Source organism: Suricata suricatta, chromosome 10, assembly GCF_006229205.1.
Source record: "Suricata suricatta isolate VVHF042 chromosome 10, meerkat_22Aug2017_6uvM2_HiC, whole genome shotgun sequence".
Classification (NCBI taxonomy): Eukaryota; Metazoa; Chordata; class Mammalia; order Carnivora; family Herpestidae; genus Suricata; species Suricata suricatta.
In genome coordinates this window covers 366,007-393,593 of record NC_043709.1, presented here as the reverse complement: position 1 = coordinate 393,593, position 27,587 = coordinate 366,007, and the positions used below count along the sequence as shown (strand labels likewise).

Sequence of the window (27,587 nt, the reverse complement as noted above, 5' to 3'; positions counted from 1 at the left end):
CGAGGTGGTGACTCACTGTGGTTTTGATCTGTATTTCCCTGATGATGAGTGATGGTGAGCATCTTTTCGTGTGTCTGTTAGCCATCTGGATGTCTTTGGAAAAGTGTCTTTTGCCCATTTCTTCACTGGATTATTTGTTCTTTTGGGTGTTGGGTTTGATAAGTTCTTTATAGATTTTGGATACTGGCCCTTTATATGATTGTCATCTGCAGGTATTTTATGTCTTTATTTTGAGAGACAGACTGAGAGCATGTAGGGGAGGGGCAGAGAGAGAGGGAGACACAGAATCTGAAGCAGGCTCCAGGCTCTGAGTGGTCAGCACAGAGCTTGACACGGGGCTTGAACCCATGGACTATGAGATCGTGACCTGAGCCAAAGTCGGACATTCAACCGACACAGCTACCACCCAGGCGCCCCCATGCAGAAGCTTTTTATCTTAATGAGGTCCCAACAGTTCTCTTTTGCTTTTGTTTCCCTTGCCTCTAAGCATGTTGAGTAAGAAGTTGCTGTGGGTGAGGTCCAAGAGGTTTTTGCCTGCTTTCTCCTCTAGGATTTTGATGGTTTCCTGTCTTACACTTAGGTCTTTGATCCATTTTGAGTTTATTTTTGTGTATGGTGTTAAGAAAGTCGTCCAGGTTCATTCTTCTGCATGTAGCACCATTTGCTGAAGAGACTGGCTTTATTCATTCCATTGGATATTCTTTCCTGCTTTGTCAAAGAGGAGTTGGGCCTATGTTTGTGGGGCCATTTCTGGGTTCTCTGTTCTGTTACATTGATGTAAGCGTTTGCTTTTGCACCTTGAGGATTACAGTCTTGTAATACATCTTAGAGTCCGGGATTGTGATGCCTCGACTTTAGGTTTTCTTTTTCAGGATTGTTTTGGCTATCCGGGATCTTCTGTGGTTCCATACAAATTTTAGGATTGTTCGTTCTAGCTCTGTGAAGAATGCTGGTGTTATTTTGATAGGGATTGTATTGAATATGTAGACTGCTTTGGGTAGTATGAGGAAAAATTTTAAGATTTTATTTTTATCTCTGCATCCACTGTGGGGCTCGATCCCATGAATCATGAGTGAGATCCTCATCTGAGCCAAAATCAAGAGTCAGGCGCTTAACCAACTGAGCCTCCCAGGTGCCCCCCGGCTGGTTTTTAATTAAAAAAAATTATAGTTACGTTTTCTGCTGCTTTATATGTCTAATAATTTTTTGGTATCTGGATTATAATCTTGAATTTTTTACTGGCAGATGGTTAAATTATTGGAAGATCAATTTGATCCTGTCAGGCTTGGTTTTATTCTTTGAGTAAATCTGTTTTGGATTGGAACTTCATATTTGGGTGTGGCCTTTGTTCCGGGTAGTACCTTTTACTCTGCTGGTGTGGCGTCAGTGGGGCCTTTGCTGTGTGCCTCGGGGTGGGGGTCGGGGGGCTCCGTGAGGTTCTTCATTCTGCCTGGCTTGGCACCGCCAGCCCCGCCCACCCTGCAGGACATGTGATGTCTTTGCTCCCTCTCAGCCCCGTGAGCTCCTGTGACTGGATCTGTGGAGCCGGGCCACCTCTTTGTACTTTTTTACTTTAGAATCATGTAAATATTTTACAAAAATAAAATACAATAGCAAATAAGCAACCCCCGCCCCCAGTTGAATATAAATATATTCTAGTGAACATTGGTTCAAAGTTAGAATAAATAGGGCTGAAGTCTGTCTTACTGAAATACTTTCTTATTTTGGAAACTGTGTATAAAGTGCCGAAAAGCCAGTTTTGAGTTATTTAACTTAATAATTATGCTGGGGCACCTAGGTGACTCAGTTAAGCATCTGACTTCGGCTCAGGTCATGAACTTGTGGTTTGTGAGTTCGAGCCCTACGTCAGGGTCTGTGCTGACAGCTCCGAGCTTGGAGCCTGCTTCAGATTCTGTTCTCCCTCTCTCTCTGCCCCTCCCCTGCTAACGCTCTGTCTCTCTCTCAAAAATGAATAAACATTTAAAAAATTCTAAAAAATATAACAATTTTCTAAAGTCCTAGATGTAAGAGGAGTTACCTATCTAGAAAAAGATAACACTGACTTACTTTTGGCTTACTAATGCAACTTTATTATTTAAAGAAAATTTTTTTGAAGTTTATATTTATTTTGAGAGACAGAGTGTGAGCGGAGGAGGAGTAGAGAGAGAGGGAAAGAGAGAATCCCAAGCAGGCTCCACAGTGTCAGTGCAGAGCCTGACATGGGGCTCGAACCCATGAAATGAACCTTGAGACCATGACTTGAGCTGCAACCAAGAGTTGGCCACTCAGGCTTCCCTTGTCTTTTGTTTTTAAGTTAGAGAGAGAGAGAGAGAGAGAGAGAGAGAGAGAGAGAGAAAGAGAGAGAGAGAGAGAGAGAGAGAAAACACTAATGGGGGAGGGGCGGAGGGAGAAGTGATGTTAATGCATAGTTATGAGACCGGACAGCTTCATGGAGATTCTTGTCGTGTGAATTCTTGGAGTGACATTCCACCCGTGGTCCTCGTCACTCAGATGTAGAATGGGTTAGGATCATCAACACCATTCTCTCTAATACGAGCTAAGACCAGGGAATTTTTAGTTCCTTAATCATAAAGTGTTCTGATAATTTGAATACTAAGTAAAGGTACTGATTTTTATTTTCCTTTCCTCCACTGTTTTGGTAAGTTAACTTTACTGAAGCAGAACTTAAAATAGTTTTTTCTCCTTATTTTCCAGGTGAAGAGACTATAAATCTTCCACTGAATGAAAAAATCTTTCTTAACGTTGCCTATAGCCCAAGAAAAACACCCCAAATGTTTTTATATTCTGTTTGAATTCAAAAGTAAACAAGAAGTTTTCATAGAAGGTAAGATAATTCTCCTTTTTAAGTCTTCTTTTTTTATAATTTATGTAAACATACCCAATAAATGGAAGTTCAAAGACGAATGACAGCAAAAGAATTAGTTTTGAAGGTGTGTGTATTTTCTTATTGTCTTTTGATTGTTTTTGATCCTTCTGTGTCTGGTTTTAGACGCTCCATTGTGGAAAAGTCACTTAGTCTCTCTATCCAAACAAACACAGGGTGAAGCACATTCATACTTGGGGGGAGCACATGAGACAGGGCACAGACACTGTCATGGTCGCCAGCCAGAAAACACGTTCCCCTTACAAGGTGAAAAGCAAGGGAAGGATTTGATTTCCTGCAGTATTAGATGCTGTCAGAAGGCTCACTGTTGCAATCCAGTTAGATGCTGTGTTAATTGGAATAACTGTAATTTCTTTTGGGGGGAAGGGGCAGAGAGAGAGGGAGACTGAAGACCCAAAGCAGACTCTACACTGAGAGCAGGGAGCCCAGTGTAGGGCTCGAACTCAGAAACTGTGAGAGCATGACCTAAGCTTGGACACTTGACTGAGCCACCCAGGTGCCCCGCAATAAATTTTATTTCTTGAGCACACTTCAGTGCATTAAAAACTAAAATAACTTTCCAAGACCTAAAAGAGAAAAAATTTAAAGAAAGGAACAATGAGGGGCTCCTGGGTGACTCAGTTGGTTAAGTGTCCAACTTTGACCTAGTTCATGATCTTACTGTTCAAGCCCCGCATTGGGCTCTGTGCTGACATCTCAGAGCCTGGAGCTGCTTCAGATTCTGTCTTTTCTGTCTCCCTCTCCCTCCCTTTCTCCCTCCCTCTCCCTTAACTCATGCTCTCCCTCTCTCACTCTCAAAAATAAATAAACATTAAAATTAAAAAAAAAGCGCAAACAATGAGCATTGTGATAGCACTCCTTTGTTCCTCACTGAAGAAAACCAGTCTTCTTCAGAGGAAAGCATACTTGGTGTGGGCCCTCAGGATTACTATAGAGTATTTTAAGCAAACTTGAACTTATAGTCAGAACTCACACACCCCTGGAAGGAAATTAGCATGCTTAGGTGCCCCATGTCCTGCAGATTGAATAATTGGATGCAGCATGAAGTGTTTGAAGTAACACAAAGCAGAATACAAATTAGTATTGAAAACCAAAGAAGCAAAATGATCCAAGAGGAACTTTCAGAAATGGCAATAATGTTGAAATTAAAAGCTCAGTATATGTGGATTAAACAGATTAAACGTGGCTGAAGACAGAATTTGTGAACTGAAGTATATGTCTGAAGAAATTACCAGCAGCACTGAGAGATGGGGAATGGAAAATGAGGTTAAGAGAAATGGAGGATAGAATAAAAATAGAAAAATAGGGAAAATTGAGGAAAGGCATTATTCAAAGTATTAATAGTTTTGACTTTTCAGAAACTAATAAGAGATATAAAGCGACAGATTTAGAAGCACACTGTGTCCCAAGTGTATAAATAAAAAGAAACCCACACCCATATATTAAAATCATGTAGCAACAAAGACAAAAAACTCTTAAGCTGTATGTAAATGATAGATTATCTACAAAAGAACATCTCTTAGGATGACAACAGATGTCAGGTTAGCATGAATAGAAGCCAATAGAGAGTGGAATAATTCCTCAAAGTGATAAGAGAATATAAATTTCAGTATTGAATTATGTATCAGGTATATTTGATAAAAACCTCTAGCGATGTTATTGGTAAATTTTAAACATTTTATATTAGAGAGAACACGCATGTGTGGATGGGGCAGAGAGAGAGAGAGAGAGAGAGAGGGAGGGAGGGAGGGAGGGAGAGAGAGAGAGAGAGAGAGGGAGAGAGGGAGAGAGGGAGAGAGGGAGGGAGAGAGAAGCCAAAGCAGGCTCCATGCTGGCAGTAGCTCAAACTCACACGAACTTTGAGACCATGACCTGAGCTGAAGTTGGATGCTCAACCAACTGGGCCACCCCAATGTTTTTGACAAATGTTGAGCTAGGTTATTTGGACTATCTTCTAACCTCCACCCCCTACCTTATGGAAAACGACTAAAAGTGTTGGATTGAAAAAACAAAACGGGCGCCTGAGTGGCTTAGTTGGTTAAGCAGCTGACTTAGGCTCAGGGCATGATCTCATAGTCTGTGAGTTTGAGCCCTATGTTGGGCACTGTGCTGACAGCTCAGAGCCTGGAGCCTGTTTTGGATTCTGTGTCTCCCTCTCCCTCTGCCCCTCCCCTGATCATACTCTGTCTCTCAAAAATAAACAAATATTTTAAAAATTAAAAAAATAATAAAAAATAAAAAACAAGTGAAAATATGGTAAAGAAGTTTTAGACCAAAACCAGAAAGTAAGAACCCACATAAGTAATTTAAGCACCGTAGGATCTACCTTTGCTCTGATGGCATTTGCTGATCTGGACGAAGTGGGACTTGGATTTTTGAGGTCTGGTTGGGGAAGAGGAGGAGTGGTTAAGCTCCGTAGTCCTCTGACGGTGGAGAGCCCAAAGGACACTCTCCTCCTGGGAAAGGGGCTCTGAAGTCTGTCTCCTCAGAGCAAAGTGAACTAGAAGCAGGTCTGCCTTACTCTATTCCTGCTCCCACTTGGTTGTCTTTTATTGTTAAATATAGCAGGAAAAAGGTGGGGGAAATACCGTGGCTGTGGGTTAGCCTTTGTGAGGATTTCTAACCGAGGTTCACATTGCCTGTAGTTCAGGGAAATCAAGCACAAATTTAGTTTAAAGTTTTCGGGTTTGGTTTATACCTTCTGGCGTCCTGCAGGAGCAAACATAAAACCTCTCTGGAGGAAGTTACCTTTATCCAAAATGTGAAAAAATCCCTACAGATATTTTAAGGATGTTGATTTAGACACAGACAAAACTGACCAAGCACAGAAGGAAATAAGGCACCATGAGTAAAAACCAAAATCTGAAGCCTTCCAAAAGTTCAGATTTTGGAGATATCAGAAATAAACTCTAACACAAGCATGCTTTTTATTTTTTAAAGAAGTACTTAAGAAATAAAAGTATCTGTAGGAAACTATAAAAAGTGGTCTATAATATTTGAAAAAAACAAATAGAACTTCTAGAAATAAGGAATGCAGTATCCACTACTAAGGATTTCGTGTCTAGATGCGGTGAGGAGAGAGCCGGGGGGTAGGGCGAGGCGCACACACTCTGGTCGCCCATGTAGCCCCTTGGAGCATGGCCCTCGGGGCCCAGGCCCTGTTCCGGGAGGCTGGCCGGCATCGTGTGTTTCTGACGGTCTCAGGTGGCTGCCGCTTGCTTTAAATGCATTGCATAGATCTGCGTCAATTATTTTTCTACTGTCATTTTAATTTACCTTTTGTGGTTATTTTTTCTCTTCACTTTTTAAAAAAATGTTTAATTTTGAAAGAAAGAGAGAAGAACAAACAGGGGAGGAGCAGAGAGACAGAGGGAGAGAGAGAATCCCAAACAGGCTCTGTGGTGTCAGCGAAGAGCCTAACTTCAGGGCTTGATGTGGGGCTTGACGTCCTGAACCATGAGATCATGATCTGAGCTGAAATCAAGAGTTGGACGCTTAACCCAGGCATCCCTCTTCTCTTCTGATTTTCTGTTTTAGTTTGTCTATTCTTCCAACTCCAACCTTTTTTTTAGAATTAAAGCCTTTTATTTTTTAAGTTTATTTATTTTTGAGGGAGAGAGAGAGCACGAGCAGGGGAGTGACAGAGAGACAGAGAACCCCAAGCAGGCTCCTTACTGTCAGCGCAAAGCCTGATGTGGGACTCAACCTTAGGAACCATGAGATCACAAGCTGAGTCAAAATCAAGGGTCGGATGCTTAACTGGCTAAACCATCCAGGTGTCCCTAGACCCTTTCTTTTTTTTTTTTAATCTTTCTTCCCAATGCAGTGTGCCCATTACAGACATGGCCTCATTTTGTGGATTGGGGGAAATTACTGCTCTCCGTGGACTCGCATTGCCATTTTTTCAGGCCAAACAGAATTCTGGTGGTACATTGGTAAATATTTAACAACCGGCCTTCTGGAAGAGTAAAAAACCTTGCTGTTTGAAGCATTTGTTGGTTTCCAAAGTGCAGATACTTCCATCATGTCTGATTTAAGCGGCCAGTGTGATGCCACTGAAGTTAGGGTTGGGAGAGGTGTGTGCCTCTCTGGCCACCGTGAATCCATCCTCTGTGGCAAGGTGACCTCGCCTGTTTCCTTCTCTTCTTTGCAGTCAGAATCCATGAGGGTAGAATGTGCCTGCCACTCTTGTGGGGCCAGCCCTCACAGGAGCTCTTCAAGATGCCATTATCCCTGGGTCACAGGGGTGCAGACCAAGGCACAAGAGGTCTTGTAACTGGCCCCAGGTCACACAGCAGAGCCAGGGCTTTGATCATAAGTCAAAACAACAACAACAAAAACCCAAGTGATCTGTGGCCAGATGGGTACCGGGATGCATTCCGGATTCTAGTTTTCTCTTAGGAACAGTCTCTACCACAGAATGATCTTTTTCGGAGAGCTCTGTTCATGGAACTGTAGGCGCATACGGGCAACATTTCTCTTTAGAATCTACCTTCTGCGTGATGGTTATGCTAACCTGTAAAAGTAAATAAAGAACTTCGGGTTCCTTTCGTTTGAATGTTGGATAAGTATCCAAAAGATTTTGGCGGTAGTTTGCTTGGCATTGCAGACGGACTGTGCGGGGCCTCGTCAGGGTGCGCCAACGGCCCTTGTGCTTAAAAAAATTACTATTTTCTCAAGGTGAAATCTTTAATCCTGAGATTATGACTTTCCTTTTTTTATATTTAAAAAGTCATTGTTTCCTGAAATTAAGGTAATTATGGATGATAATTTATCCTTTGGTTTCTTTTCCTCCTTTGTGTCTCCCTCTTCCCTCTCTCCTCCTTGTTTGACCAAGTTGAAAAGCTGGCAGCCCCTCTGGTGGTTTTCTTTTTTCTTTTTATTTTCTTTTATTTTATTAAAAAATTTTTTTTTACATTTATTTGTTTTTGAGAGGCAGAGCTAAAGCAGAGGAGGGGCAGAGAGAGAAGGAGACACAGAATCTGAAGCAGGCTCTAGGCTCTGAGCAAATGAATGTTCAGCACAAAGCCTGATGTGGGACTTGAACCCACGAGCTGTGAGATTATGACCTGAGCCAAAGTCAGATGCTTAACCAACCAAGCCACCCAGGCACCTTCTTTTTTCTTTTTAAAGGTCTATCTGTTCTGAAGGAGTAGGAGATCATGGGAGGGGCAGAGAGAAAAAGAATCCTAAGCACTGTCAGTGCAGAGCCCAACATGGGGCTTTATTCCACAAACCTCGAGATCATTACCTGAGCCGAAATCGAGTCAGATGCTCAACCGACTGAGCCCCCCAGGGACCCCACTCTATTGGTTTTCTAAATTGAAAAAATTTACATGCCCGCAAAAGCCCAGTGTTTTGGAACTATGGAGCTGGGCCAGCTTTTCAGACAGGTCCCTTGTGCTTGGTTCAGTGAGCGGGTGACTTGGTATACTTGATTTCTTAAATGGGGTGAGTTCTCAGAGCCCTTGAATGTCTTACTCTTATTACATAGTACTAACTAAACTTTGTTTTATAATTTAGAAAGAAATAATTGGATGTTAAATTAGTTTGTTGTTTCAAACGATAAATTATGAGTAAGTGGGTAATATGATTTTGGTTTAGTTTTGGTTTTATTTGTTGTACAGGTTTGTTCTGTATGAAGTCTGTGATGGAATGCATAAGACATATGACCTGTCCCTCCCACGGAGGGACGTGTTGTCCGTGGACTGGTGTGTGCAGACCCAGGCCTGTGTTTGCTGTGCTGGCGTCACACAGAGCAGCATCGATGACCCCTTTCATAAGCGGTGGACAGTGCAGGGGGCACCTCAGTGCCTCTGTGCGTGGCCCTGCCAGCGAGACGCCGCCTGTGGCGCTCACGTGGAAAACCAGCCCGCCGCTCCATGAAGGGGGCTCCTGGGCACCTGCACGGGCGCAGTGGCAAAGTTAATAATACTGGACAGATGTCTCCGTAGCCTGGGCAGTGAAACGGCGATGTCTGGGGAACCTCCAAGTGGGCAGGGCTAGGAGGCAGTCCAGATAAGAGAAAATCCAGCGTGGATCCGTGTTGGGGCTGAGATAGGGGCACAGGAGGGATCATTGTACTGCTCTCGCCATAGTTAGGCATGTGTGAGATCTCCCAAAATAAGTTAAAAATACAAGGAAACAGGCAAAATCCCCAGCCACGTAGGAACAGGGATGAGGTGCAAATTTGACCTGGGGCCTCTGTGACTTCTGGTCGCTGGGGAGTGCTGAGCGTCCCTGCCTGCCTCTCAGCTCTGCAAGAGACAGCCCTGCAGCTGCTGCGGGGGGCTCTGCTGGGTCCCCGGAGCACAGCATTCTCAAGTCCCTCTCTCCTTCTTCTGGGGGTGGGCTCCGGGTCCAGGCGACCTCACTCCTTTGGTGGTCTGTTTTGTTTTTTTCTTGAATCTCCATCCCTCCCTACAGGCAGTTGTTATGATGTGTTCGTGTACACCCTGGGTCTGTGTTCTAAGAAAGCGTGTTGTTGCGGGGTGTGCCTGTATTTTAAATTAAAGGGGTGGATTGCATTAGGGACCTGATTTGTTTCTTATGTTTTTTTTTTTTTAACATATTTATTTTTGAGAGAGAGAGGCAGAGCACGAGCTGAGGAGGGGCAGAGAGAGAGGGAGACACAGAATCTGAAGCAGGCTCCAGGCTCTGAGCAGTCAGCACAGAGCCTGATGTGGGGCTCGAACCCACAAAATGTGAGATCATGACCCGAGCTAACTTGAGATGCTTAACTGACTGAAGGTGTCCCTCTTAGTTTTTTCATACAGCCCCATCCTCTTAGGATTCATCCACGCTGTTGTGTGTCCCTCTAATTCGTAGTCTCTAACTAGATATGATTCCCCATCTTTGCTTCCTTCTCTGCCACCTCACCTAGTGTGGGATCCTACCTGCTGCTCCTTGGGATGTGTAGGTAGGAGTGGGGTCGCTGGGTGAGCATGGGTGCTATCCTGGAATGCCATCGCAGGCACCCCGTAGCAGCCCCCTGTCTTCTCTCCTGTCGAGAGGGGTGAGGCTTCTGCCACCTGCGCCACCAGCTCTCCTAATGACCTGGCCAGTCCTGCAGGTGTGGAGGGAGGGTGCTTAAGTAATTACTTATTTTTTCAAATAATCAGTTTTTAGTTAATCTCCTTATTAAAATGTCCTAGTTCATTGATTCAGCTTATTATAATTATCTGTTCTTTCTCCTTTTCTAATGTTCTTGTCTTTCGTTTTAATAACCCATTTTTAATGTTTATTCATTTCCTGAGAGAGAGAGAGAGAATGAATGTGAGCAGTCTGATGCTTAACTGACTGGGCCACCCAGGCGCCCGCCTCAAGTTTTTTTTATATATTCTAGATACAAGTCCTTTATTAGATAATATGATTTACCAAAAAATTTTTTTTGGTTGTCTTTATTTTGAGAGGGAGAGGGAGTGGGGGGGAGAGAGAGAGAGAGAGAGAGAGAGAGAGAGAGGGAGAGAATGAGTGAGCAGGGGAGGGGCAGAAAGGAGACAGAATCGCAAGCAGGCTTCGAGTTGTCAGCTCAGAGCCCTACGAGGTGCTTGATCCCATGAACCATGAGATGACCTGAGCCGAAACCAAGAGTCAGATGCCCAACTGACTGAGCCGCCCAGGCGCCCACTGGAAATGTTCTTTTGTGAAAGTTTTCTTCCATTGGGTGAATTGTCTTTACACTTTCTTGAAGGTGTCATTGGAAGCACAAAAGCTTTATTTATTTATTTTTAAAGCTTTATTTTTGATTGAGTTTAATTTATATGTGTTTTCTTTTGTTGTGTTTGGTGTCCTAAGAAGCTGTTGTGAAATCCAAGGTCATGATTTGCCTCTGTGTTTTCCTCTAAGAGTTTTATTGTTTAAACTCTTTTTTTTTTTTTGGTTTAAACTGAAGTTTAGGTCTTTGATCCAATTTGAGTAATCTTGGTAAATAATGTATAGGTAAGGGTCCACATTTTTTTTGCATGCAGATATCTAGTTCCTATATTAAGAAGACCATTCTTACTCCTGTTGCATGGCTTCAGTGCCCTTGTCAAACACGAATTGATTGTAAATGTGAGGGTTTATTTCTGGACTCTGTTCCGCTCTGTGGTCTGTGTGTCCTTGTGATAGCGCCACACTGACTTCATGACTGTAGATTAATAGTAGGTTTTGAAATTGGGAGTGTGAGTCCTTAAGCTTTATTTCTTTTCAAGATTGTTTTGTATGTTCTGGGTCTCTTGCATTTCTTTTCTTTTCTTTTTTTTTAATGTTTTATTTATTTTTGATACAGAGAGACAGAGCATGAGAGGGGGAGGGGCAGAGAGAGAGGGAGACTCTGAACCAGAAGCAGGCTCCAGGCTCTGAGCTGTCAGCACAGAGCCTGATGTGGGGCTCGTACCCACGAACGTGTGAGATCTGACCTGAGCCGAAGTCGGAGGCTTAACCGACTGAGCCACCCAGGCGCCCCTCTTGCATTTCTATATAGATTTTAGGATCAGTATATCACTGACATTTAGGATTAAAAAAAATTTTTTTAGTATTTGATTTTAAAGGGGGAGAGAGAGAGAGTCAGAGCAAGAGCAGAGGAGGGTCAAAGAGAGAGGAAAACAGAATCCTGAAGCAGGCTCCAGGTTCTGAGCTGTCAGCACAGAGCCTAATGTGGGGCTCGAACTCACAAACCGTGAGATCATGACCTGAGCCGAAGTCAGACACTTACTCTACTAAGCTATGCAGGTGCCTCTGACATTTAGGAATTTTTAAAAACTGTCTTTTAGATGCTGATTTCTATATGTTTAGTGTTTGGAGAACATAGTCTGTAAGATAATATGGTCTTTTGGAGTATATTGATTTAACATGTGGTTTATATTTGTGAATGTTTCATAGCGCATTCAGAAAGAATTTGTATTCTCTGTTCTTTGAGTATGGATTTTATATTTGTTTTATACCTTGGCCCTATTAATAGCATTCACATTTTTAACATTGCAACTCTAAGAAGTAATAACAGATCTCTTGTGTACTTTTTCTAGTTTTCCCCAGTGGTAACAATTTCAAAATTATGGTAGGATATCACAACGAGGAATTGACATTGATACAGTCCACTGATCATATTCATACTTCCTCAGTTTTGTGTGTGTGTGTGTGTGTGTGTATGTGTGTGTTTGTGTGTTCTGTACATTCCGTGTAAATTCTGTGTCCACTGTCACAGGATGCTCAACAATTCCTTAGCTGTAAGGATTCTCATGTTGCCTGTTTTTTTTTCCTAATGTTTTGTTTATTTTTGAGAGAGAGAAGAGAGTGTGAGCAGGGGAGGGTCAGAGAGAGAGGAGGACACAGAATCCGAAGCAGGCTCCAGGCTCTGAGCTAGCTGTCAGCACAGAGCCTGGTGGGGGCTTGAACCCACAAACTGCGAGATCATGACCTGAGCCGAAGCCGGATGCTCAACTGACAGAGCCACCCAGACGCCCCTCATGTTGCCTGTTTATAAAAATTATATGTTCCCCCTGCCACCTTCCCCTTGCCCTGTGCTGTAACCTCCTCCTTTGTCCTTAACCACTGGCAATCATTAATTCGTTCTCCATTTATAAGATTTTATCAGTTCAGGGTACCTGGTGGCTCAGTCAGTTAAGCATCTGACTTCGGCCAAGTCATGATCCCAGGGTCGTGGGATTGAGTCCTGTGTCGGGCTTCATGCTGAGCACAGAGGCTCCTTATGATTTTCTCTCTCCCTGCCTCTGCCCCTTCCCCCTCTTCTCAAAAAATTCAAGAATAAAATAAAATTTTGTCAGTTTAGAAATGTTCTATATAAGGGTGCCTTGGTGGCTCAGTCAGTTAAGCATTCGACTTTGGCTTAGGTCATGATCTCGTGGTTCATGAGTTCAAGCTCCACATCAGGTTCTGTGCTGACAGCTCAGAGCCTGGAACCTATTTCAGATTCTGTGTCTCCCTCTCTCGCTCTGCCCCTCCTACACTCGTGTTCTCTCTCTGTCTCAAAAATAAATAAACTATAAAAAAATTAGAAGTGTTCTCTATAAATGGAATCATAAAGTAAGTAACTTTTTTTGGGATTGGCTTTTATTTGCTTTTTTTTGTGTGTGTGTGTCAGCAGTAATTCCCTAGAGACGCCTCCAAATTGTTACATGTATTAATAGCCTGTTTCTTTCTTTTTTTTTTTTTTTAAGTTTATTTATTTTGCAAGAGTGAGAGCACTTGCAAGTGGAGTAGGGGAAGAGAGAAGAGAGAGAATCTCAAACTGGCTCTGCACACCGAGTCCAACATGGGCCTCAATCCCATGAACCATGAGATCATGGGCCTGAGCCAAAACTTAAGAGTTGGACACTCAACCAGCTGAGCCCCCGCGTGTTTCTTTTTATGGCTGAGTAGTAGCCCCTGGTATGGATGGATCACAGTGTGTTTATTTAAGCATTCATGTGTCAGAGGGAATCTGGACCAATTTTAGCTGTTGACTGTTACAAATAAAGCTGCTGTGAGCATTCATGAGCAGGATTTTCTTTGAACATAAGTTTTTATTTCTTTAGGAGGGCTGCCCAGGGCCAAAGCATTTATCATTTATGGACTTCTTTCAGTTGCTGCACTAAAGTTTATGGAGGTTGAAGAATAGGTGCATGTGTGTTCGTGATAGTTGTATCTTGGTTCATGATGGTTATATATGTAGGATTCTACTGTCCCTCTTACCTGTTTATAATGTCTTTTGCATCTCATTTTGTCTTAAGTTTAGTTTGTTAGATGTAAAGATTGTAGCTCAACTTTCTTTTGGTTAATGTTTGCCTTGTGCCTGTTCTTCAGTCTTTTATTTCTACCCTTCTTGGTTCTTTATTTTATTATTTTTTTTAAATGTTTTAATGTTTATTTATTTTTGAGAAAGAGACAGAGCAAGAGTGCGGGAGGGGCAGGAGAGAGAGGGAGACACAAAATCCGAGTCAGGCTTCAGGCTCTGAGCTGTCAGCACAGAGCCTGATGTGGAGCTCGAACTCAGGAACTGCGAGATCATGACGTGAGCCGAAGTCGGACACTTAACCGACTGAGCCAATCAGGCACCCCCTTCTTGGTTCTTTAAAATATGTCCTTTGTAGTGAAAATGTGTTAGATTTTTTTTTAATCCAATACAAGAAATTCTTTTTAATTGATTAGTTTATCCTATATATAGCTATTGCAATTAATATTGTTAGTACTAATTTCTGCCATTTTATGTCATTTTTCATTTATAGTGTTTTTCTTTGTTTCTGTTTATTCCTCCTTAACTATTTTCCATTGGATAGGTTGTTTTTGTTCTAGTTTTACTTCTGGTTAAAAGTTACAGATTCTGGGGACACCTGGGCGGCTCACTTGGTTAAGCATCCGACTCTTGTTTTTGGTTCATGTCATGGTCTCATGGTTGTGAGAATGCCTACCATGGAGCCTGCTTAAGATTCTCTCTCTCCCCGCCACTGCCCCTCCCCTGCTTGCACGTTTGTGTGTGTGTGTGTGTGTGTGTGTGTGTGTGCATGTGTGCTCTCAAAATAAAATTGATAAACCTTTAGTTGTAGTGATGAAGAAAAAAGAGAGAAAAGGACAGGCACTACTGATATGTAAGAATGAAAGAGGGGTTGGGGCTCCTAGATGACTCATTCAGTTAAGTGTCCTTCTTCAGTTCAGGTCATGATCTCATGGTTTGAGCCCCACATCAGGCTCTGTGCTGACAGCCCAGAGCCTGGAGACTGCTTTGATTGTGTCTCCTCTCTGCCCCTTCCTCCCCTGCTCGACCTCTCTCTCTCTCTCAAATAAGCATTAAGAAAATTTAACAAACTTTTAATAAATGTGTATAAAAATCAAAAACTACAGGGGCACCTGGGCAGCTCAGTTGGTTAAGCATCCGACTTTGGTTCGGGTCACAATCTTACAGTTGACGAGTTGAGCCCCCATGTTGGGCTCTGTGCTGACAGGTCAGAGCCTGGCGCCTGCTTCGGATTCTGTGTCTGTCTCTCTCTCTGCTCCTACCCCACTAACACTCTCTCTTTCTCTCATCAATAAACATAAAAAAAAAAGAATGAAAGGGGGCATTACTACAGGTCCTACTTGACATTAAAAGCATAACCAGATGGTGTTATGAAAAACTTCATGTCAATAATATCAGTTTTGGTAAAATGGTTGAATTCCTTCAGTAATGCAAATTATCAGAATGAAAACAAGTAGAAATAAAAAATACCTATTAAGGAAATGGAATTCATAATTTGAAATGTCACCAAGGAAAACTGGAGACCCTTGGCTTCACTGGTGAACTTAGGTGAATGTTTTAGGAAGAAATAATATCAATTTTATGTAAATTCTGTAAGTGGAGAAAGAGGAAATATTCCCCAACACATTTTATGAATGCAGAGTTATCCCTGATGCCCAAAGCAGACAAAGGCCTTGCAAGGGAGAAAAACGATAGGCTGGTCTTGATGCTGCCACTCCCGTCTGTCTAACGATTAGTGTTTGCGTGGTACATGCTTTTCCATTCTTTTAATCTTTTTTTTTAAACTTTTAACCTGTATCTTTATATTTAAAGGAAGCTTTTAATACTCTGGATATAGTTCTTACTTTTTAAAATCTTTTCTAGGGGCGCCTGGGAGACTCAGTCGGTTAAGCGTCCGGCTTCGGCTCAGGTCATGATCTCATGGTTCGTGGGTTCGAGCCCTGCATTGGGCTCTGGGCTGACAGCTCAGAGCCTGGAACCTGCTTCAGATTCTGTATCTCCCTCTCTCTCTGACCCTCCCCTGCTCGCACTGTCTCTCTCTGTCTCTCAAAAATAAATAAAAAGCATTAAAAAAATAAAATTTTTAAATCTTATCTATTTCTGTTTTTTTAAACATCTTTTTAGGTTCTTTATTTTGAGAGAGAGGGCGAGAGCACATGAGTTGGGGAGGTGCAGAGAGAAAGGAAGAGAGAGAATCCCAAGCAGGCTCCGCACTGTCAGCGCAGAGCCCGATGTGTGACCTGAGCTGAAACCAAGAGTCAGGGGCACCTGGGGGCTCAGTTGGTTAAACGTTTGACTTTGGCTCAGGTCATGATCTCACGGTTCATGGGTTCGAGCCCCGCACTGGGCTCTGTGCGGACAGCTCAGAGCCTGGAGCCTGTTTCGATTCTGTGTCTCCCTGTCTCTCTGCCCCTCCCTTGATCGCACTCTGTCTCCCTCTGTCTCAAAAATAAAATAAACATTAAAAAAAAATTAAAAAAAAAAAAAAGAAGAAACCAAGAGTCAGATGCTTAACAGACTGAGCCACCCAGGCACCCTTATTTCTGTCTTTAATTAAAATTATTCATTTGCATTTAGTGCACTGTTGACGTGGTTGGGTTTATGTCTGCTCTCTTGGCATTTTTTTCTATTTGTCCCATTTGTTTTTGTTGCTTATTATTCCTTATTCTTCTTTCTCCTCATTTTTTTGGTCTTCTTTTGTATTAATCCAGTCCTTTTTAAGGATCCTACTTGAAAACCTTGTTCCATTTGTCGATGGGATCTTGTGGTCCACTCTGTGGATCAAAGCAGGTTACACAGAAGCTGTGTCTAGCTGCCCCTGTTTGGAAGAAAGCCTTGGCAGGGTGGGAGTCGCCTGTGGCTCTGCTTTCCCAGGGGTGCAGGTTACTCGAGCGTTGGAGTCGTTCTGCAGGGCATTTAGGAGAGACTGCCATCTTATCCTGAAACTCCTGGTAATTATTTCCGCTCTCCCAGGGTATGTTGCTTCTGCCCACAAATACCCATCCACGTTCCTCACAAGAGACATAGGAAGATCTTAGGACCCAGAAGGAAACTGAATCTAGGGTCAGACTGTGGAGTCACTTGCACCGCAAGCCTGAGGCCCCACTGACGGTGCAGGTGTTCGCCAGAGGGCAGCCCAGGCTGTGTGGCAAGGTGAGTGGGATATTGGCATAGGAGGGACTGAGCACAAGAGCATATGCAGAAGGGTAAAGGTAGGAGAGTGCAGGTTGTGTTGAAGGCAGTGTGTTAAAGACGGGTAAGACTGAGGAGACAGCAGGAGTGCCCGAGGGCCTGGAGGAGTGCTGTGGAATGCAGCCTGGTGAGTGGTGGGCGTCTGGGCCCCAGGGGTTTTGAGAGAGAAGAACTTGAAGCTGTGTTTTGAAAATGTGAGTTGGGTGCAGCAGGGGCAGGAAAGGGACCTGGCTGGGTGCCGTGGAGCCCGCTCCCCGGGCAGCCAGGCTTTGCACATACAAATCGCACCTTGTTTTTACTCCTCTGATTAAAGATATTAGAGAAGATATATCCCATCTACCATTACTGTAATTTTGCGAATGATTGGTGCAGTGTTGAAGAAGAGATTTCATAAGCTCAAAATACAGGTTTAACTTTGTTAAAGATACTGTTAAAGATACGGGCTTTATGTTTTTCATTTTTGTATCAAACAGTGAAAACTTTGTTGCAAACCAGCCTCAGCCCTCAGAGCCTGCCCTGTGAGACTCACTGAGCAGGACAAACCTTGTGTTGTCCAGGCAAAGACAGTAAGCCCCTGGAGAGGGCAGGTGGTGTGGGACGCAGAGGGAGGGCTGGGTCTATAGTGATTTCTCAGGTGGCTGTGGTGTAGGCCCTGGTGTCAGGGGTGTGCATGTGAGGGAGCTTGTGGCTTCAAGGCTAAGCCTGGGTCATTTCGTGGGATGGGTAGTGAAAGGAGGGGCCAGGCTGGGAGACAGTAGAGCTGCTGAAGGCCAAGCAGAGTGAGCTATCAGGAGTTTTACTTGCTTAGGTTGAGGTCTTAAGTGTGGTGTTCTTTTGTGAGATGGTGAGTCAGGTGTGGGCAGGAGAGGAGATACAGGGGAGGCTCAGGAAAACGAGGTTGGTCGTACGTCCAGTCCTGGAGACAGGAGGCACGGGCGTCAGCCAGGGCCACACAGGGAAGCCTTAGGGAGGTCGGGAGGCAGAAGACAGGAGTGGAGGAACACTTAAGCCATGACCTTTATTGTGGTTTCCACAGGAAAGATAAGGCAGGGCAGGATGGACAACCTAGGATCAGCTAGTCTGAGTAATTTTGGTGGGCCCTAGTGGCCTGGCCCCTGGCTGTGGGATAATGAAGGCAGAGAAAGATTGTCTCCTGAGATGTGTGGGCCCAGAGAAGAGCAGTTGCTCTGGATGGAGTAGATCACAGTGATGTTCTGGCCGGACCCCTTGCTGTCTTTAAGGATTGGCTGGTCCTGGGGGGGAGGGGGCGGGGGAGGCAATCTGTTGCTAGCCAGAGAGGTTTTTTTAAGATGTTAAACATGATATACAGGAAATTAAAAAACGTATGCAATACAGAGACATCTGCAGAGAGATGCCTAGTGTTCACACAGGCAGGGGTGGGGCCCTGAGAAGGTGGGCTGTAGAGTTGCTAACTTCCTTAAGGTGGAGGGGCATCCGCAGTGCTGACTCATGGAGGACATGGGATGTGCTGGCCTCAGGGAACGGAGGGTCGAGTGAGAGCACTGGAGGCTTGTCCAGCACTGGCCGTGAGAGGGGAGCAGGGAAGGCGAGCCAGCCAGAGGGAGCCGAGAGAAGGCCCAGCGCCAGCGCTGGGAGCTAGGGCGTTCTTGCCGACCTCGGACCGGACCTGGGGAGAGCACCCTCCAGCCCAGGCTCGTGCTGGCGACATACTCGTTGGACTTCGGTGTAGGCTTGCTGAGGGTGGGTTCACACTGCTTGGGGGAAGTGACCCTCAAATCTTTGCTTGCAGCTTCGTGGCCGTCACCATGTTCTGGAAGTTTGACTTGAACACCACGTCCCACATCGACAAGCTGCTGGATAAGGAGGACGTGACGCTGCGCGAGTTACTGGATGAAGATGACGTCCTGCAGGAGTGCAAGGCTCAGAACCAGAAGCTGCTGGGCTTCCTCTGCAGGCAGCAGTGCATGGAGGAGCTGGTGAGCCTCATCACACAGGACCCGCCCCTGGACATGGAGGAGAAGGTCCGCTTCAAGTATGTACTGAGGCTCTGAGGGGGCTGAGAGCTGGGCAGGGCTGCAGGGCGGTGGTGGCAGTGCTCGAGGACGGCCAGAGCCAGAGCTTCTGACAGAGAAGCTCGCTTTAAACACTCCCCCCATCTGAGAAGGAGGGAGGCCACTCTCCGTGGGGTCTGTTTTTGTGAGGTTTGTGGTTTCGGAATCTCTGTGCGTGATTTCTCATCGTGAGTTGTGCGGAGTTACGCCGTGTTCCGAGTGTCTTGAGTGCACACGTGCTGAGAGAAGACTGATCCATGACAGAGAGGCAGAGGGGACTGCACACTGGCAGGAAGTGGGTCCTGGCCCGGTGAGATGGTCTGTCACAAGGGATGGGTGGCATCTGGCCACTCGACTATGGGGACTGCCTCACTGTGTTGTCTTGGGGTTGGAGGAAATAGGCCATGTCATGGGTGGGACTGACCATTCTCAAAGTTTTTCTAAAGAGTTACATTTAGCAGTTGGCCAAGATATTAGGAGATGACAGAAGGGTGGTGGCAGTGTGGCTAGGGCTGGGGGTGAGGACAGAGGGGTGTGAGTGAGGGGACAGGACAGAGCAGCAGAGCCTGGGACTAGGAACACAGCGGGAACGGGGCCAGACAGGGTGGCCCTCGGGCTCCAGTGTCCGTAGACAGCCAGAGGTGGTGGAAGAGGCTTAGGCTGGTTGACGTGGTCCACAGGTCAAAGCTTTTGTATGGCCTGCAAGTTAAGGATAGTTTTACATCTTCTTTTAAAAATTTTTAATATATTTTTTTAATGTTTATTTATTTTTGAGAGAGGGAGAGACAGAATGCGAGCAGGGGAGGGTCAGAGAGAGAGGGAGACAGAATCAGAAGCAGGTTCCAGGCTCCGAGCTGTCAGCAGAGAGCCCAATGCCAGGCGGGGCTCTCACACGGGAACCGAGAGATCATGACCTGAGCCAAAGTCAGCACTTAGCCAACTGAGCCACCCAGGCATCCCAGAATAGTTTTACATTTTTAAATGGTTGAAAAAACTCAAAGGACTAATACTTTGTTACACATGAAATTGATACCACATGCCATCTCATTGTCCGTGAAGAAAGTCGTGTTGGAAGACAACCACACTCAGCCTTTGGTGATTACAAGGGCAGAGTTGGCTAGTTTCAACATAGACTGTCTAAAATACTTACTGTACTTCTATAGAAGTCCTGTTGACCTTTGTCTTGGGAGAAATAGAAAGCTGGAAGTGCAACGAGAAGCGCCTGTGTGGGGGACAGTCGATCTAGGGATACCCAGTTAGGGCGGACCATCACGGCCTCTGACGGGGAGCCCTGATGCTGGCTGAGGAGAGCCTAGACCGAGGGAGGAGCTTGTTGGTAGAGGAGCCTGCAGGTTTAGGACCATGCGGGCCATCTGCGAAAAGTCAGACAGAAGCCGTTTTGCACGGGACTTGCCTGGGCAGTGCTCCCTTGTCTCAGCCTCTCACCCCCAATGTGACCTGTTTGGTGATAAGTTACATGGTCTCCCTGCATTCAGGGCACTGGTGGCAGGACGGGGAGCATGCGTTCTGGATCGGGGCAGGAGGATCTCAGAGTGGCATCAGTAAGCCGGGAGACGTTCATGTACAGAGTCAGAGTTCGGGGAGTCAGACAATTTGTGCATGAGCACAAAGCCAAGCAAACAAAGCAGTGAGAAAACCCTGGCTCCGGGGGCTTAGAGAAATGAGGGTGTGGGACTGAAGTTAGCACGCCAGCTCCGCCCTGAGCAGTGTCTGCATGGTCACACAGGAGAGGCTAGGTTCTGGGTTCAACCAGGAACTGTGGTTTGATTTTACAGAGAGGGTGAGGGCGGGTGGCAGGAGAGCTCTGTCTTCCTCCTGCATCTCCAGAGGTTAGCTTGTAGTGTCTGAAGATGACAAATGAAGAAGTGCATCTGTATTTTTTTTTTTTTTTTAGAAACACGGAGGTTAACCTCAGGTCTGAGGTTGGACATGGGAGGCCAGAGGCTGCTCCTCCTCACAGGCCCTCTCCAGCTGTCTGAGTTTGAAAGCAGGTGTACATGTCACTTACATAAAAAAATCAAAAATTAAAAAATGTAACTTTAAAGTTAATTTGATTTTAATGTAAATTAAATCCAAGATTCCTTTTTGAGAAAAGGAATAGGATGGATGGATAGACGGATGAGGTGGTAGGTAAGAAAGTAGAGTCAAGATTATTTTTCAGTGATGGGAAAGATACAAGTAGGTATGTTGGCCGGGAGTCAGCCCAGCAGCTCTGTAAGTGCGGATAGGAAGCGCTGCAGGCCAGCGGGCCCCTCACAGCACTCCGCTCCGAAGTGGCGTCCGAGCCGCCACCAGCCGTACGTGAGCGAGCGAGTCTGGCTCTGCCTCTGAGAGCCGCTGCCTGTGCTTCTCAAGGCTCCAGGCAGCTGCCCTCCACGGCTGGCCCGCCGCGGTCAGCAGCGGAGCCTCCCGTGGCCTTCATGCTTTTGAGGTGAGGGCTCTGCCTGCAGACCGGGCTGAGCAGCACGGCTAGCTGCTTCACCCCTGTGTGACTAAAGGCTGGGTTAGGAAGGGACTTGGGTCCACATAGTGGAGGATACACCGGAGCAGCTGCCCTTGGGTGCCTGGCGGTCAGGCAGCAGCCGTTGCTCCTGCTGAAAGCTGCAGGCTGCTCCAAGCAGGCGAGGCCTCCGTGTAGCAGTCCTGGATGGAGGGGCCAGCCTAAGAGCCACGAGGAGGTCCTGGTCTTTCTCTCAAGGCTCCTGTCCAGTTTGCCTGCTGAGATCCCAGCCATTTGAGAAATCAGGGAGAAGAGCCGGCAGACAGATGCCAAGACAGCAGTACAGTTACCTGCAGAGTGCAGGGGAGAGGGTGTTCTGTGACTCTGGGTAGTGGGCTTCCCCGTTCTAGGTTGCCGAGTTAGAACTGCTCACTTAGTGGGAAACAGGGCTGCAGCAGGATACCCTCCCAGAAGGGACACTCCCCAGAAGACCCTGCGGTGCCGCAGGTCAGAGCAGGAAGGCTGGCTGAGCCCAGTCCCTGGATCACCCCGCCCCTGTGAGGAGCAGCGCGTGTTGGCACAGTGGGGGGCGTCTGGAGGGGAAAGGGGTTCCCTCTGTCCTCACTCTGAGAACCCAGGGCCCACCTTCCATGTTCCAGGATCTCGTTATCATTCTTTTTGGTTTCTTTCCTCGGGGGAGTCGAGTTCTCTAGCAGCCTCCTGAGGAGGAGGACGATGTGAGGGGCGAAGTTTGCAGATGAGGCCTGTCCGATGGTGCACTGTTCTCTTTTCACGTTTGTTTGAAACTCCCTCGGCCTTGGACTCTGCACGGATGCAATTCTCTGTCCTTTTGAAGACTCCACGGTCGGCTCCTCTTCCTGGCCTTGCTGCTGACAAGCTGATGCAACAGGACTCCCAGGTTTTCTCTCCTCCAGGGGGCGCTTCGGCCCTTGTCTGGTCCCATTGTCCTGGCGTCTCCTGCTACTGTGAGATCACCCCTGGGGTCCAGGCAGGGCAGCCCCAGAAGCAGCATCTAGAAGCCCGGAGAGTTTTGTAGCGTAAACAGCGCAGCTGTAAACACTGCTGCATATTCGTAGCATGGTAAAGCTGCCCCTGCGGCTCCTGTCAACTTCCGGGCTGGTGCTGCGTCGCACCACACGGGCCCTCCCAGTCCCTAACTTCATGGCCTTCCGCGTAGCAACTTCTTGTTTTGTTTCTCGTACATTTTTCTCCCTTCTGGTTTTCCCTGCGTTTTCTCTTTCTGCGACTTTTTTTTTTTTTATTTATTTTGAGAGAGAGAGAGATAGGGAGAGAGAGAATTTCAAGCAGGCTCTACACTGTCAGCACAGAGCTGACACGGGGCTCAATCTCATGAGCCGTGACATGACTTGAGCCGAAATCAAGAGTTAGATGCTTATTAACCAACTGAGCCCCCAGGTGACCCCTTTTTCTTCAATCTAGTCAGGTGTTAGACACTTGAATTAATACTCTCTTCTTTGTAATTTTGCACTTAATATCTTGTCTTGCCTTTTTGTTCTACATCTGAGAGGCTTCTTAAAATTTTATCTTCGAATTGTATCTTCTTGTCCTTTCATTGATTTTGAAAATTTCTATCATATTTATTTATTTAATAACATTTTTTAAAGTTTATTTATTAGAGAGAAAACAAGTGAGGGAGGGTCACAGAGGAACTGAAGTGGGCTCTGCGCTGTCAGCACAGAGCCTGATGTAGGGCTCGAACTCACAAATTGTGAGATTGTGACCTGAGCTGAAGTCAGACGCTTAACTGACTGAGCCACCCAGGTGCCCCTCTATCATATTTTTAACTTAAGAGGTCAGGTATTTTAACTCCAAGCCGCTATTTCTTGTTCATGGAAACACCGTGTGAGGGCAGAGTTGTTTTGGTAGCTTCCTTTTGTTCTCTGCACTGTCATTGCTCCACATGCCTTGTTTACTGGGACTTGTTTATTTGGTCAGCCCTTATTTCCTTTCATTAAAAATTTTTTAAAAATTATTTTTGAGAGAGAGAGAGAGAGAGAGAGAGAGAGAGAGTGAGTGAGTTCAGATGGGGGAGTGGTAGAGAGAGATGGAGACCCAGAATCTAAAGCAGGCTCCAGGCTCTGAGCTGTCAGTGCAGAGCCAGATCCGGAGCTCTATCCCATGAACTGTAAGATCGTGACCTGAACCAAAATTGAGAGTTGGACATTGAACCAACTGAGCCCCCCAGGTGCCCTTGGGAATAACTTCTGAGCCGGGTGCAGGAGGGTCATAGTGGCTGACCTTGACATGAGGCTTACTGTGTGCCAGGCGCTGCTCTGTTTTATACACAGCCGTGTAGGGAGGGTGGGCACTTTCTGAGGAAAAAGCTTGGACGCAGAGAGGATAGGAAGCTGCAGAGCTTGTCCTGGCTGGCCCCAGGTGTGCTCTCTGGCAGTCAGCCCCTTGGGACGCTCCCCCTGCGTTCCCAGATGCACCTGGATATGGCTCCAGGCACTGTGGCTGGCCCTGCTGTTGTGGGCTCGGTCCTGGAGGCAGCAGGTTGTTGGGTAGCTGTGCACATCCCAGGGCAATGGCAGTGGCCCTGTGTCTATCAGGTAAGTCGGGGAGCAGAGCGATCTCACGGTATTACATGTGATGGGATAACGATGATTTTTTATCTGGTCATTTTTATCAGATGATTAGTACATCATTTACATGTATGGGTATTTCTTTTTTTTAATGTTTATTTATTCTGAGAAAGGGAGCAGGAGAGCATGCCCACATGGGAGAGGGACAGAGAGAGGGAGAGAGAAAGTCCCAAGCAGGCTCCACACGGTGCAGAGAGACACAGGGCTTGATCCCACCAACTCGGAGATAATGATCTGAGTCGAAGTCAAGAGTTAGACACTTAACCGACTGAGCCACCCAGGTGCCCCTGATGTGGCATTTCTTTCGCCTAGGGACAAGCTGGGTCTGCTTGTTGGTGTGCTGGGACAGGAAGGGTATGGAGAGGGAGGGTGCACATGATGGACTTGGTGTCACTAACCGTGTAGTCACAGGAGGTAAGAGACCTGGCTGGTGGGGGTAAGGGCAGAGGTTTTGAGAGAGGAGATGCCAGAAGACTGAGAAGGCTTATTTAGAGAATGCAGTTGAGTCAGAAACTGAGATACCACAGTGCAGGGTATGAGGAGCAAGAAAAAATGTATGTTAAAAACATTGAGCTTGTAGTAGTCAAAAATGCTAGTTGGTCACAGAATATTCATGTTTTTACTTCATTCCAAGGTCTGTGTTTTGGTCTTACCCGTGGACTTGCTTCCTATGAGGCTGGTTATTTAAGCAGCTTCCTGAGAGCTGGAGAAGTCTAATTTCACCTCCAGTTGCTTGCATTGTGCCCTCTTAGGTATCCAAACACAGCCTGTGAGCTGCTGACATGTGACGTGCCGCAGATCAACGACAGACTAGGAGGGGATGAGACTTTGCTGAACCTTCTTTACGACTTCTTGGACCATGAGCCGCCTCTGAATCCTCTGCTCGCCAGTTTTTTCAGCAAGACCATTGGCAACCTCATTGCAAGAAAGACTGAACAGGTGAATCATCTGTGAAGCGTGTGTGGTATGGGGTGGCTGGCGCAGCTGATGCTGGCACTTCTTTCTCTCAGCCATCCCTGGGGAGACTGTGTCATCGGGGCCTGGAGAGCAGTGTTCTGACTGCTGGTGGGACACAGGCGGAGCAGTGTGGACTCCTGCTGTGTGTTGGAATTTGATTAGGCAAGGGGCTTCCTGCGGATGTTTCTGCAGCCCTTCCCTCCGGCCCTGAGAGCTGCACAGGATTCCAGAGCAGGCTGCCTTGTCTTGTCCTGGCCAGTCACGGGCGTGAGGAGTAGGGATATGCCTGTACCGTGCAGGTCCTTAGGGCGCCCGCCTGCTCAGCGCCTGCTCAGCTGCCGCTCTCCTCTGTGGGTGGCAGGCACCCATGTGTCTAAGACACTTCCTGCTTCAAAGCAAATAAAAGAAAACTTCTAGCATTGAGTTTTGGTAAAAATAGTGAATGAATGTGTTTCATTAGCTGGAGCATGGTCTTCTTAGAGGGTGTTCTCGCTGCTGCCTGTGTTTTGGGGCCAGCAGCGTGGTGGTGCCCTAGGCTTGCCACCAGCCGCAGCAGTCTTGGTTAGTGTTCACCTTTTATTTCTTCTCACCATCCCCAGTGGATTATTTCAAAACAAACATTGGATGTCATGTAATTTCTAATAAATACTATGGTATCGGGGCACCTGGGGGGCTCAGTTGGTTAAGCATCCAACTCTTGGTTTCAGCTCAGGTCATGATCTCCTGATTTGTGAGTTTGAGCCCCACATCAGGCTCTGCACTGACAGTGTGGAGCCTGCTTGGGGTTCTCTATCTTCCTGTCTCTCTCCCCTCTCCCCCTCTCCCCCTCCCTCCCTACCTCCTTCCCTCTCTCTACCTACTTTCCCTCTCTCTCCTTTCCCCTCTCCCTCCCTTTCCCTCTCTCTCCCCCTTTCCTTTTCTCCTTCTCTCAATACATACATACATACATACATACATACATAAACCTTAAAAATTTTTTTTAAACTAAATATTATGGTGGGGCACCTGGGTGGTTTCAAGCATCCAACTCTTGATCTCGGCTCAGGTCATGATCTCAGAATCATGAGATTGAGCCCTGCCTTGAGCTCTGTACTGCGAGCGTGGAGCCTGCTTGGGATTTTCTCTCTGCCCCCGCCCATCTTCGCTCCTCCCCCATTTGTGTGCACGCATGCTCTCAAAATAAATAAATATTTAAAAAATATTATGGGGGCGCCTGGGGGTCAGTCAGTTAAGCCCCCAACTTCGGCTCAAGTCATGATCTCACATTTGTGGGTTTGAGCCCTGTGTCGGGCTCTGTGCTGACAGCTCAGAGCCTGAAGCCTGTTTTCGATTCTGTGTCTCCCTCTCTCTCTGCCCCTCCCCACTCATGCTCTGTCTCTCTCTGTCTCCAAAATAAATAAAACATTAAAAAAAATTTTTTTAATATTATGGTATGTAATACACTAAATGTAAGGACTTCTGGGGCATCTCTGGGTGGCTCGGCTGGTTAAACATCCCACTTTGGCTCTGGTCATGATCTCGTGGTCTGTGGATTCGAGCCCCGAGTCAGGCTCTGTGCTGACAGCTCAGAGCCTGGAGCCTGCTTCAGATTCTGAGTCTTCCTCTCTCTCTGCCTCTCCCCTGCTCCACTCTGAATCTCTCTCTTTCAAAAATAAATAAACATTTAAAAATAATAAAAATAGGGGCATCTGGGTGGCTTAGCCGGTTAAGCATCCAGCTTCGGCTCAGGCCATGATCTCACAGTTCATGGGTTCGAGCCCCGCATCAGACTCTGTGCTGACAGCTAGCTCAGAGCCTGGAGCCTGTCTTCAGATTCTGTGTCTCCCTCTCTCTCTGAGCCTCCCCTGCTCATGCTGTCTCTCTCTAAAATAAATAAAAACAGGCGCGCCTGGGTGGCTCAGTCGGTTAAGCATCTGACTTTCGCTCAGGTCATGATCTCACGTTTGTGGGTTCGAGCCCCGCATTGGGCTCTGTGCTGACAGCTCGGAGCCTGGAGCCTGCTTCCGATTCTGTGTCTCCCTCTCTCTCTGGCCCTCCCCTGCTCATGCTGTCTCTCTCAAAAATAAATAAAACATTAAAACCAAGCATCTTAAAAAATAATAATAATAAATAAATAAAATAAAAACAGTAAAAAAATTGTTTTTAATAATAAAAATAAAACATGAGAACTTTAAAAAATTCTTTTAAATATAACTCTAGGAGAGGACAAGACTTTGCTGAGCAGATTACATTATCACATCCCAAAAATATTAACTGTAATTGTTCAGTATCATCAAATATCCTGTGAGGGATATATATTTTATGTATATTTTATGTATATGTCTGAGGTTCTGAGAAGGGTAGTGGTGGGGGGCTCCCCATGGCTGTCTGGCAGTGGTGGGGTCTCCATGGCCATCAGACAATGGGGGGGGGGTCCCTGTGGCTGTTGGGTAGTGGGGGGAGGTCACTCTGGCCATTGTGTAGCGGGGGTTCACTGTGGGCGTTAGATAGTGGGGGAGGTCATTGGCTGTCAGTGCTGGGGACACTGTGGCTGCTGGGTAGTGTGGGGGGATCACTATGGCTATCAGGTAGTGGTGCGGGGGGTCACTGTGGCTATTGGGTAGTGGGGAGTCTCTGTGGCTGTCGTGTAGCTGGGGTCTCTGTGGCTGTCAGGTAGTGGTGGGGGGTTCACTGGCCATCGGGTAGTGGTGGGGGGGTC

General features: G+C 46.2%; 1 protein-coding gene across 6 annotated transcripts in view; it reads left to right on the top strand.

The window, feature by feature from the left end:
- The window catches only part of PPP6R2 (protein phosphatase 6 regulatory subunit 2), a 63,942-nt gene that overhangs the window by 8,634 nt on the left and 27,721 nt on the right, over positions 1-27,587 (top strand). For 5 of the 6 annotated variants that reach the window (XM_029953242.1, XM_029953239.1, XM_029953243.1 and 2 more), the window contains exons 2-4: positions 2,716-2,845; positions 18,583-18,825; positions 24,685-24,871. In XM_029953242.1, the coding sequence (XP_029809102.1) occupies positions 18,599-18,825; positions 24,685-24,871 (414 nt within the window). In that variant the 5' untranslated portion in view covers positions 2,716-2,845; positions 18,583-18,598. Of the gene's footprint in view, positions 1-2,715; positions 2,846-18,582; positions 18,826-24,661; positions 24,872-27,587 lie in introns of those variants that run through there. The other variant, XM_029953244.1, reaches the window with a different exon arrangement.